Source organism: Mauremys mutica, chromosome 5, assembly GCF_020497125.1.
Source record: "Mauremys mutica isolate MM-2020 ecotype Southern chromosome 5, ASM2049712v1, whole genome shotgun sequence".
In the NCBI taxonomy this organism is placed as follows: Eukaryota; Metazoa; Chordata; order Testudines; family Geoemydidae; genus Mauremys; species Mauremys mutica.
Window position 1 is genome coordinate 28,288,343 of NC_059076.1, and position 12,392 is coordinate 28,300,734.

General features: G+C 40.7%; 1 protein-coding gene across 12 annotated transcripts in view; it reads left to right on the forward strand.

The window, feature by feature from the left end:
• The window catches only part of GRID2 (glutamate ionotropic receptor delta type subunit 2), a 1,103,852-nt gene that overhangs the window by 875,775 nt on the left and 215,685 nt on the right, over positions 1 to 12,392 (forward strand). For all 12 annotated transcript variants that reach the window (XM_045017699.1, XM_045017705.1, XM_045017706.1 and 9 more), the window contains one exon: positions 2,215 to 2,316. In XM_045017699.1, coding sequence (XP_044873634.1) covers positions 2,215 to 2,316 — 102 coding nt within the window. The remainder of the gene's footprint in view (positions 1 to 2,214; positions 2,317 to 12,392) is intronic.

Consider the following 12,392-nt stretch of genomic DNA (forward strand, 5'->3'; position numbering starts at 1 on the left):
GCTCATGATCAAAAATACATCATAAACGAAGTGAAAAACTGACAAGTTTAAAACTTTCATCATTCTATCTCCAAATGTGTACCAGAATGACACTTGTCAAGAAAATAAATGAAAGAAACAACATCTAAGGTGCGAAGCACTTCAAATTACAAAATCCATCTGGAGATGCCAAAGATGAATACTGTGTTTAGTCAACATTTCCCATCAACCACATATTGACATCGTCTGTTGCTATACAGATCAACCCAGAATTAACATAAAATTGCTGTATTGCTTAATAAAATGTTGACTTATGCTGTCATTTTAACTGTATAACAAGGAAAGAGCAGTATTTAAGAAAAGCAGGTGAGGACACAATAAATGTTTTTTTATTGGCCAGTGGCATAACTGAAGGGAAATATATGCAGGATGCTCAGAGTTTGGTAATGTACCTTTCTGTTTCAGCTATAGATATGGTCACTCCTGCTGCAAAGACGCATTCAAATTGTCAGCAATAAAAAGTTGATTGATTTTCACCTAATTTCAGCAATACCATCCCTGAAATTAACATCAAGTTTAGTTTAGCAAGGGTCTGTTCATACATCTTGGGCATGACTATATTGCATAAAAGGAATAATTGAATTGAAAATTAAATAAACATAATTGAAAACAAAATGTACCTTTTAAACAGGAAAAAGAGATTTATGATTAAACTTCCATTGCTTAGTTCAGAGCGGTATTGTTTAAAAAAAATGCTAGAAAGGATTGAGCTGTAAAGTTAATTATAAACAAAATGTACACATTAATGAACATAATTAAAAATGGACTTTAGCTGACCTCAAAAGGGAACAAAGGCTCTTCTCAAATGTCATAGGGTTTTATATTCGGCAAGAGTACAATATCTGTGGTAATTAGACTTTCAGCACATTTGGATATGCTAATTGGCTCTAAGTTCTAATTAATTTCTTTATATAACTAAGAATGACATATCACTGAATGAATTTAATGTGTTTTTACAGCTGAACCTAGCAATTGGCACCATTTTCAAAAATATTTTAGTAAAGAAAATGCAGGCTTTATCAAACGATTAGTTGTATTAACACTGTAAGGTGGTAATGATTCATCCTATGACAAAATGTATACATCTAGGTAAATATTTTGAACTAAGACCCTTCATCGTGCTGTGGTTAGTAATGTAGTTTAACAAATATGGTTTTCAACTGAATCAGATTGCTTGGTGAAGCTTACCAGAAAGGTAATGGTGTTGGGAGACCATAAAGAAATATACTGCAATGTAATAGTAAGGGCACATCAACACAGATTGCTCAGCATTGTCCTAACTCTGCTCCCCTTGAAGTCAATGATAAAACTCCCGAGCATGTTCTCAGTCCAGGAGGGTATGGAAAAACATAAATCTTAAAGATATTGACTAGAGGCTAGAGCTACAAAGGGGAATTAGGTGTTGCAATACCTAACTCCTATGCGCCCTCCTGCACAGTGGAATTTGCAGCCCCAAGTTAGATGCCCTGGCTCCCCGTGCATTGTATGGAAAGAGTTAGGCACCTAAGAAATGTATTCCCAGAAGCTTAAGGTAGCCAGTGGAAATCCCAAAGAGAAGGGCATTAATATCTAATGAATATTTAATTATTTATACAAAGTAAGCAAATATTCTTTCTTTTTCTGCATCATCTATTACAGATCCTCCATAGTTTGCCCATCAGGTGATCTTTCCCTCAATCACTTTTAAATGAGGCTTTTAGCTTAGTTAAATATAGTAACCGTTTCTTTATCAGTGAACAATATGCGGTTTAATTAAAGCTAATGTAACTCTTTTCCTCAAAGTTCCACTAGAAAACATGTGCTGGAGCAAACGACATGCTAGAATATGTTAGCTACTATTTTCCCAATTAGTGTATCACTGGAAGTGAGGTGTAGGTATTGTTATAGCCATCTCACATTTTAAATGTTCTTCGTTAATTCAGAAATCCTCACCCTTCTAAAGCAATGAATATACTCCACTGTCCTGGATGATGTCATACACTGCACATGGTATTTAGGAGCAGAAACTGATATCCTAATTTGCATTTTAAAAATGAATCTCTGGGCAAACCCCCTTTTGACTTTCCATCCCGTTTTTTCTGGAAGGTTTTCTGTTGCTCCCATTTAAAGCTCCATAACAGGAATGACTGACAATGTTATGGACAATGAAGTGACAAATTATATTTTATTTTTCAGCTTGGCTGCTGGAATCCTCTCACTGGTCTGAATGGGTCACTAACAGACAGAAAACTGGAAAACAACATGCGTGGGGTGGTTCTGCGTGTGGTGACTGTGCTGGTAAGAGATTCTGAGTGTTTTCCATTTAGAGGAATGCTATTTTTCTCCTTCTTGCTTTCCACTAATAGGTTATTGACTAAGAGTGACTAAAAAAGATTTTGAAAATAAATTACACAGTTTAAAAAGAAACTGAAACATAGTCAACTGTCACAGAATTGAGTTTCTCCTTGTCAATACTGGATCAATGGGAATTTTCCACAAAATAATTATTTTACCAATAAAGTTCATTTCAAAGTTGGAATTAAAGACATTAAAAGCTGTTTCTTCCATAGACACGTAGTAAGTTATACAATCAACCTGTGTTAACTCAAAAGAGCAACAAAAACTTGCCTACCAGCTAAGGTTTCCTAACTAAAACTCTAAATGATGCATAAGATATAGCTGCCTTCCAATTATTATGCCAAATTGAGTGCAGTTTGGCACAAATTACTGCATTCAGAAAATATTAAAGATTGGCTTAGGGTGAATTATGTTAATATAGTGAAATAACCTTCCTCTCAGGGTTTCCTGGGCCAAATTCTCCCCTGTGCTGTGGCCACTGCGTGTCAGGCTGCTGGATCAAAGGAAAGGCCTGAAGCTGGCCAAGGAAGGGTGATACCCAAATATGGAGACAATTTGGTGGCACAGAGCCCGCATAGAGGCTTCTGTACCACACACCTTCCTGGCCACTTGAATAGAGGAGTTGACCTGGGAAAAGAGGATGTGAGCAGTGTTCTCTGCCTGAGATGTTTCAACCTTGTGTGGCCATTCAAAGCTGGGACTGGCCCAGCAAAGACTCGGTCAAGATTCAGGGCAAGTACAAAGGTTATTTTAAGCCACCTTTGTAGTCACTACCTCCTCCCAGTTGTACCCACTTCTTGGTCATGAGTGAGGATTTGGACACTTATTTATAAATGAAGATACAAGGGTGGGTTTCTGTTACTTCCCTTCTAGATGTTGCCTTGTACAGAAAAAAATTCAGCTGGGCTAAGCTAGAGGGTGAGATCAGTGAGTTAGGAGTACAATTAAAACACAAATTTTGCTTTTTGGGGTTTTATCCTATGACGGGTTCAAATCTAGCCTTTAGAAGATACTATAAATATGGTAGTCCCGTGTGCTTTTACTATTGTCTGTTTCCTTTAAGAGAATCATATATCTGACCATAGAATGAATAGATATAAAAAGACAAAACAGTATTTATATGTTTTATACTTTGATGCTAATTCGATATTCCTCAAAGTAGTATCACAACAGCAATGGATGGCCTTTGTACTTTGCTTGGTATAAACTTAAATTGATTCAACATAATTTTCTTGCATCAGAAATGTTCAGCAAACATTCTCTATCAAAGGAAATTCAAATTAGTATCTTGTCTCTTTTTCATCCCTAGTTATCATTTCAGTTAGCTTGCCAGGGAGCATTCTTCTGTCAAACAATTATATTATGAACATTTAGCAACTTAGACACTGGTGTGGGGAAAAAAGAGTAATTACTGACACTGATAGTTTTGTATAAGCCAAAAAAAGGGGGATATTTAAAGTTCAGCAACACATCACGTGGAAGATTTAGTTCCATCTCCACAGTCCCCACACAAAGAAAGACCATTGGCTGATATTTGCATCCAGGGGGCAATTTCTATTTTGTGTTTGTGTTATTTTTAAAGCAATATGTTTCCAAACACAACTGCAACTTGGGAGTATTTAAATTGTGCCTTCATGCAAATTGATTAGTCCCTCATTTTATTAATTGAGTGTCTCTCTATATGAAGACTATGAACTAGAGGCAGTAGGTGAGGAAGACACAAATGATCCCCATTGCCTTTATAAAGTAAGACTTTCCTCTTTTAAGCAATTAGTAAGGCTTTGCATGGTTGGTCAATGCAGTCTGATGGTTCGAGTCTTGCAAAGCTGTCTATGACCCTGTAGCAGGGTGGAACCCTGCTCCTGCCCTGAAGGGGTTAAAAACGGCCCATGGAAGGAGCTGTGGCTGGAGAAAGCAGCCTTTAGGCTCGGCTGATTGGGGAAGTGGCTGCAGCTGGGGCCATGCCCCAAACTGAGCCACAGGGCCTTATAAGAAGGCCCGGTAAGCCAGAGCAGTCAGTCTCTCTCTGTTTCTAGAGGGAGATGGGCCTGGCTGCAGGAAGTTAAACAAGGTACCTGAGTGAAGCAGGGCTGGGGAAAAGGCAGAGAAGCTGGGGAGCTCCTGCCTGGAAAGCCCCAGACTGCAGCCTAGTTTTAGGCCAAAAGGTACTGGGGGTTGCAGCGGGCAACCCAGGGGTAGGCCAAGGCAGCAGGTCCAGACCCCTTTCCCGATGATGAGTGGCGGATACTGCAGTCTGCCCCAGTGAACGGGGGCTAGATGGAGACTGGGCAGTAGCCAATACTGAGGCAAAGTGGGCATAGTGGGGTGGTGGTTCCCCTGGGAGGGGGAGACCCAGTAAAAGGCGCACCGGGGTCCAGGGAGAGACACAGGGGCCAGTAGCTGGAAGGCGGATCACCGGCCTGCAGAGGGCGCTCTGGACACTGGACTGAGCTAATTCCCGAGGACGACCAGTAGGAGGCGCCGCAGGGGTGAGTCCGACCCGTTACAGACCCAAAGTACCATCTACGGCTCATTGTATTTTACACACCAAAGCACATATTTTTTAAGTTGGGTGCCTGAAGTTAGGCACCTAAATAAGGGCTTCATTTTCAGAGGTGGTAGGAATCTGCAACTCTGATTGAAATCAATTAAATATTTCATCTGTTTGGATGATAAACACGAGTTGTGCTGATGGGTCCATTTTTGTTTGAATTCTAGAATTCATAAGAGGTGGAAAGGGCATTCTTATATAATTATTTCCTGTTCACATGTGAAAGTTTGGTGTAGAAAAGAAAAGATAAAAAATCAATCAGACAACAAAATGGAAAACCGAAGAAGGGCAAAAGAGAAGGAAAATGCAGTAATGGCAATTGTGCTAGTATTCTATCATCGTCTCTTACCTTCTCTAACTTAGTGCTAGACTAATTACTGTTGTTGCTGCCGCCAATTGTATTGATGACATTATAAATTTAGGGCCTGATCCTACAAAGTTTTACTGTTGTGTGTCAGTGGATATGCTTGAGGAAGCAAAGATTCACAGAATCTGGCCTTGATTGTGTCTGGGAATTAAAATTCATCTGTCATATTATTCTCTCTCTCTCTCTCTCTCTCTCTCTCTCTTTCAAAAAAAGAACAGGAGTACTTGTGGCACCTTAGAGACTAACAAATTTATTTCAGCATAAGCTTTCGTGGGCTACAGCTCACTTTTTCGGATGCATAGAATGGAACACACAGACAGGAGATATTTATACATACAGAGAACATGAAAAGGTGGAAGTATGCATACCAAATGGAAGAGTCTAATCAACTGAGGTGAGCTATCGTCAGCAGGACGATAGCTCTCTCTCTCTCTCACACACACACACACACACACACACACACTCTGCCCCAATTTACAGGCATGGCTGTTGCTTGTTACTAATTTTAGCATGGTTCAGCTCAGTTAGTATCTTTGGTTCACATCATTTACTGGACATGACTAATAACAGCCTGCTCCACTCCGCCAGCTCCCAGCCGCGACGCTCCGCTTCTCGCCGCAGGTGAGTGCGGGGGGCATCCTTTCCCCAACCTCCCCGCACTCACCGGTGGTGGGAAGTGGAGCAGCCTGGCTCTAGCCCCCTCTACTCCGCCAGCTCCCAGCTTCAGCGCTCCACTTCTCGCCGCCAGTGAGTACGGGGGGTGTCCTTTCCCCAGCCTCCCTGCACTCACCGGCGGCGGGAAGCGGAGCGCTGTGGCTGGGAGGTGGCAGAGTGGAGCGGACTGGGGCCATGTTGCTCCACTTCCCACCACTGCCGGTGAGTGCCTGTCAGGGGGTAGGGGGTGTGGATAGGGGTCGGAGCAGTCTGGGGACAGGGAGCAGGTTGGGTTGGGAAGGGGTTGGGTCCTGGGGGTGATTAGGGACGGGGGTCTCTGGAGAGGGCGGTCAGGGAACAAGGAACCGGGGGGGGGCAAAGCAAGTTTGATATAACACGGTCTCACCTATAACACGGTGAGATTTTTTGTCTCTGGAGGACTGCATTATATCGGGGTAGAGGTGTATTACAAAAAAGAATAGTTCCACCTTAGAACCAGTTAAAGTTACTCAGATATGGCTAATAATACCCAATCTCATTATTCTCCCATTTGCACTTGCAGTTTTTATGACTAATAAACCAGAAAAAAGATAAAGTGATTACATGTAGATAAAACAATCATAATTAGAAGGTTCTTCTGAGAGGGTTCGTGGATTAGGAGAAGATTAGATTAAAGATGGGGAAAATAGTGGAATATGCAAATGTAATTGTACGTGCAAGGTTTATAAAAATGCACCCAGACAGTCCTCTTTGTTCATAAAATATCATTCTGAAAATTACTTATAATTAGGAGAAATTCTTAAAATATAGCGGTTATCAAGCAACAGAGCTACAAATATCTCATTACCCCTCCACCCATCTAATAATCTCTTCCCCCACATGATATACTCGTCATAGAAAGTATTGATGCAGATACAAATCTATTTGCCTGAATGTGCTTGTGTCACTATGCAGCAGAACTCTACATAGGACTAATGTAGAGCCCTATGGCTGATTGGGATCTGTGGGTCCCACAGGACCTGCTGCCATAATAGCAGGAGAGGGTAGGACTGGGATTAAAAAATAGTCCCATGCAGGCCTCTACTATGCAGTGTACTCTAATAATAACATTGTCCTTTTGAGGCAAGTTCTTTGGATGAAATCCTGGCTCCACTGAAATCAATGGGAGTTTTGTCATTGACTTCAAAAGAGGCAGGATTTCACCTTTTGTGTTTTATTATGGAAAAAAAGCCACAGTAGTCACCTGTGATAGGGTGTACAAACCCCATGCTGGAGGACAAGGGGTTAAAGAACAGCTCTGGGCCCAGGTGGACCACCTGCAAAGCCTGCACATGCTGGAAACAGGGCTTAAAACTGGAAGTGGAGCACCTCAGAGGGCGGCAGGCAGTGGAAGGGGAGAGCAGAGCACTGCTCTGAGCTCTTGGGGGGGAAGTGCTGCCCAGGAGCTCATTGCCCGAGACCAGACTATGCAAACCTACAAAGGAGAGTGTGACTGAGTGTGCAGGTCAGAGACTTTGAGATTCTTTGATCTACTCTGTAGGGAGAAGGAGACTTGGGTAGGAAGTGGTTTAGGGAGGCAGCTGCATAGCACCCCAAAATGCAGAGCATAGCTGTCTGCCATTGGGCTTTGGGAAGGCCCAGAACCCAAGTCCCTGTGCTAAAGGAAAGGATTGGAATCCCTTGGGGGGCACTGAAGGACAGGACTATATTTACAATGGGGAGATGACCTGCCACACACCCCTGACCATTAAGTGGCACTGTTGATGGTGGTTCACCTTCTACATGCCTCCCTAGTTAACACATTTTTTTCATTCTGATCCTGATCAGCCCCACTCCCTCCAGCTCTCTGAACAAGGTTACTTTCTGTCTTGCAGCTCGTGAGTGGGTTCTGCTCAGATCTTCCCCCATCACCTATTGCCATCACCACCCAAGTAAAAGTTTCAGCTTAGCTGGAGAAATTGCTGTTGAATTATAGGGCTTTGACAAATTTCTGAAATGTATTGTATATGGCATAACTCAAATACAGCTTAATATATTAACTTCAAACTTGCTTTAGACATTAGTTCTCTCTCACAAAACAAATATCTAGGACTGTTTTTACTTAGTGGTCAGTTTTTTAAATTTCTGTGTATATTAGAAGGACCATTGTGCATTTTATTATTTCCTTGAGAGATCTTGTGGAAGTTCTATCTAATGTACAGTATCTCTGTAGAACTCCTGAATTCTGTGAAATAAATAGCTACTTGTATAGTTCATAAAAATGTATTATCAGCCTTAGTTCCATTTTAAGGATTTTTCCCCTGTGGGAGTAAATAGATAATTTAATAAAGAGGATCAGTACATGTAATTTAATGCAGATGATCCAAACTGTGGTCCATAAACCACTTGGTAGTTCTGGCTTCTTTTCCTCACTAATCTGCATTTAAAGTCAGCTAAAATACATTGTGTTCTCTAAATGTCACTTTTTCATGTAATCAGTTGCTGAGTTTGTCACAGAGATGTTAGACAGTCAGGAATGGGATGGGATGTAGCCCATGTGTTAATGAATGGGAGGGGAGGTGCCCACATGATGATCGCTCTAAAGTAAAGGTGTAGTCCATGTTATGAAAAAGATTGAGAACCCCTTCTTTAAGGTATTATAACATGGATAAAGAGTACAGTGGCCTTGTCTGGAGAATGCATATTTCATAACTACAACTATACAATGGTGGTGGTTTATACTTATAATTTTATAGAAACTGATTAGAAGTACATACTGGAGTTAGATATGTTCAGTACTAGGTTAACCTGAAAATGCAGGCAGGAACAAGGAAAAAAAATAGTAACTAGAGATACAGAATGGTATGTTGCAATACATATCTATGTATCATTTCCTGTTACTTATTACACATGTTAATTAGGTATGGATTGAAAACGTTGTCCAATTGAATAACTCTGCAGGAACTAAAAAGAAAACAGGCCATTGGGTTACACAGGTGTGAAAGAGATGAGGCAGTATTTGAGTGGCTTTCCATCTTCAAGGTGATTGTGAACGGGAAGAACTGTGTGGTGAAAGAGCAATCGGCAGAGTTAAGGAGCAGGGTAGCAAAAGGTATAATCAACATCTTGGAGAATATCATTAGGTGTGAGAGAGTACGGTACTTGTTTCACAGGATTAAACACAGAAATTTACATGATGCATATTTTTAAAATCCTTGAAGTAGTAAGTGCTTTCATGGATAAGATAATGGCAGATAGTCCACCTTTTCAGGCACCTTTTTGCACTTGCAGGTTTGGCGCATAAAACATTTATAAATTTTTATGTTTTTTTAAAGATGTGTGGCATTCAGACAGAGAAAAGAAAACAAAGTAGGGTAGGAAGCCATGACCCTGTTTCAAAAGCTGAGACTATCTTCAGGATTTGACCTCCACCACCAAGTCACACAAAAGTTCCTTCAAAGAAGGATAAAAAGAAGAAATAATCAAGTATTTAAGCATACCTAGGAGAACAAACAATGAGAAATGATGTAGAGTGAGAAATCATGGGACAAAAACAATGAAGGAATCTGAAACAAAGAGCAATGGAGCAAGAAAAATGCTGGATGCTTTAGGGGAGATTGGGATAACATTTTTATTACAATTATTACAGTATTCTATAATAAAGGCATAAAAGCTTATGTCCCCCACACACACACACACACTGTACCCCCTGTTGGCCAAACCCTTCTTTTTTTCCTCCATAAAATGCTGCCCTCTATCCACATCCACCTTCATTCCCACATGCATCTACCTCCCTTCATCCTTGCTCACCATGCCCCCATGTACCTTCTAAACACGTGTGGGTTTGATGCCTAAAAATTTATAAATGTTTATTTTCTTTAAGATATGTGGCATTTACGAAACACATGTTGAGTGATATATACATGTTATCAGCATGACTGGCAATCACACACCACTATGAATTGATGATACTGCTTGTGGTAGAAGTGTGGTAGGGGTGAGGCCTCTCTCAAACATGTTCTGTAATTGTAATATGCATCTATTAGTCAAAAGATAGGGAAGTGTATGCATGGGGGGAATGTATGGATTATTTGATGGCGTGGTACAAAGGTTTTCAGTGCATGAGCTAGGGCTGGCATGAAAGCAACAAGTCTGTTATGTTGATAACCCAAACAAGTACCAGTAAAACCTTTATCCTATGTCCTCCACAAACTTGGTTGCCCATCAAAACTGGTAAAAATCATTTGTTTATTTCATGAGGGGATGCAAGGTCAGGTACTTTTAAATGGAGATCTCACTGACTCCTTTCCCATTTCAAAGGAAGTCAGACAAGACTGTGTCCTTGCCCCTGTACTGTTCAACCGCTTCTTCACCCAAGTTCTCAACCATGCTACAAATGGGCTCAACAGAGTCCTATACATTAGATACAGACATGACGGCTCAGTCTTCAATCTTGCAAGGCTTAAAGCAAAAACAAAAGTAACAGAACTACTACTAAGAGAAGCACTCTTTGCGAATGATTGTGCCCTCCTAGCACACACACAGGGAGATCTCCAGTGCATCATAGATCGCTTCGCTGAAGCATCAAAATTGTTTGGCCTCACAATCAGCCTGGAGAAAACTGTGATGTTGCAACAATCATCTTCACCGCTCCATGCTATATCCTCTAGCATATCCATTAGTGGAATCCAACTAAAGCAAGTTGACAGTTTTACTTGTCTTGGCAGCAACATCTCCAATGATGGATCTCTTGACAAAGAGATCACGAACAGGATACAGAAAGCTTCTCAGTCATTAGGTAAGCTATGTAACAATGTCCTGAAATTCCACAACAATAACCCTCTCAACAGAAATAAAACTTTAAAATGCTTTTGTGCTCAAATCTCTCCTCAGGGGCTGTGAGACCTGGACACTATACAAATGGCATATCAAACAGCTAGAGGCCTTCCATATGCGGTCTGTGCATGCCAATATGGGGATCCACTGGCAGGACAAAATTACCAACCTGGAGGTTCTCCAGAAGTCAAATTCCATAAGCATTGAGGCCGTGGTGATAAAAGCCCAACTACGCTGGGCTGGACACATCATTAGGATGCCTGAATATCGACTCTCCAGAAAAATTTTCTGTGGAGAATTGGCACAAGGACATCGGAATGAAAGCCACTCCAGAAAGCGCTGCAAGGACAGCATCAAGAACAGCACACGCTGTTGTGCAATAAAACCTGGTGATCTTGAGAAGGCTGCATTAAATAGATCAGCAGGGCAACACACAACGCTCAGAGCTTTCCGAGTCTTTGAAGAGGACAGAAATAATCGATTGTTAGCTGCAAGGGAAAAGCTTATATATAGCTATAGCTACCAAGACACTCACCAATGACTTTATCTGCCCGATCTGCTCCTGAGCATGCGTGTCACACCTTGGACTTCAGAGTCTCTCCAGAATCCACAAAAAGAGGGCATGAAAATGTCATTGTTGAACCGACGGACTACACAGACTATGTCACAGCGTCACACAATCTGTATATACATATGTTGCACAAGAACTATTTTAGAAATATTTTAGAGGAGTTTTAAAATTTGTCTTGGGCCGATTCTTCATCTTTAGTGGTGAAAAATACAAAATTCCCAAGATAGCAACAAATCCCCACTTTTCTTGATGTTTCTCTCTCAGCTGTTCATGTCCATTTTAGAAGATTGGACAGGAAGATTTTTTTTTTAAACCAAACTCATGGAGAAAAATGTTCAGTGAAATGTCTGTAATTTATATTGACACTGGTAGATGATTTTATTCATCCACCAGTGAAATAAACACATCATGAAGATTGATACATGATACAGTGGGTTGGCTGTTTGCTATTCTTTCTAGTTACACAAGTCCTTGAGATGGAAGCTGTCATTCTGTGTGAAATACACATTATAAGATTCACTACCTCTTAGGTGAAAGTCTTCTGGAATGGAACTTCCTCTGACCATACTGCTTTTCCTACCTGGAAACTGGAATCCAAATATCAGGTTCAGAGGATGGCTGGACATTTAGGAGATCAAATATAAACTATCATTTTTTATGAATGTATCATCTGATTGTATATATTTAGAAAAATAGGGTTTGGCAATTTATAATTTAAGGAGGATAATAGAGCAGTAGGCATACAGAATGGCAGGATTGAGTATCTGTTGCACTAAGAAAGACTATCATTTAGAATTAAATATTAAAGTGAACTATTTGCTATTGGCGCAACGGCTGCAGTTTCAAAGTTTACTTTACCTTTTTACAGGTAAGCAAAGTATGACTAGTTATAGCAGTATTTCCTTGTATAGATATTGTTTATATTTATATGGCCCCCATTACCTGAGGATTTCACAGTCTCTAATGTGTTTAACCTTACAGGACCCATGTGAGATAGAGAAGTGCCATTATCCCCATTTTGCAGGTGAGAGACTGACTTTCCCAAGGAAGTCTGTGGC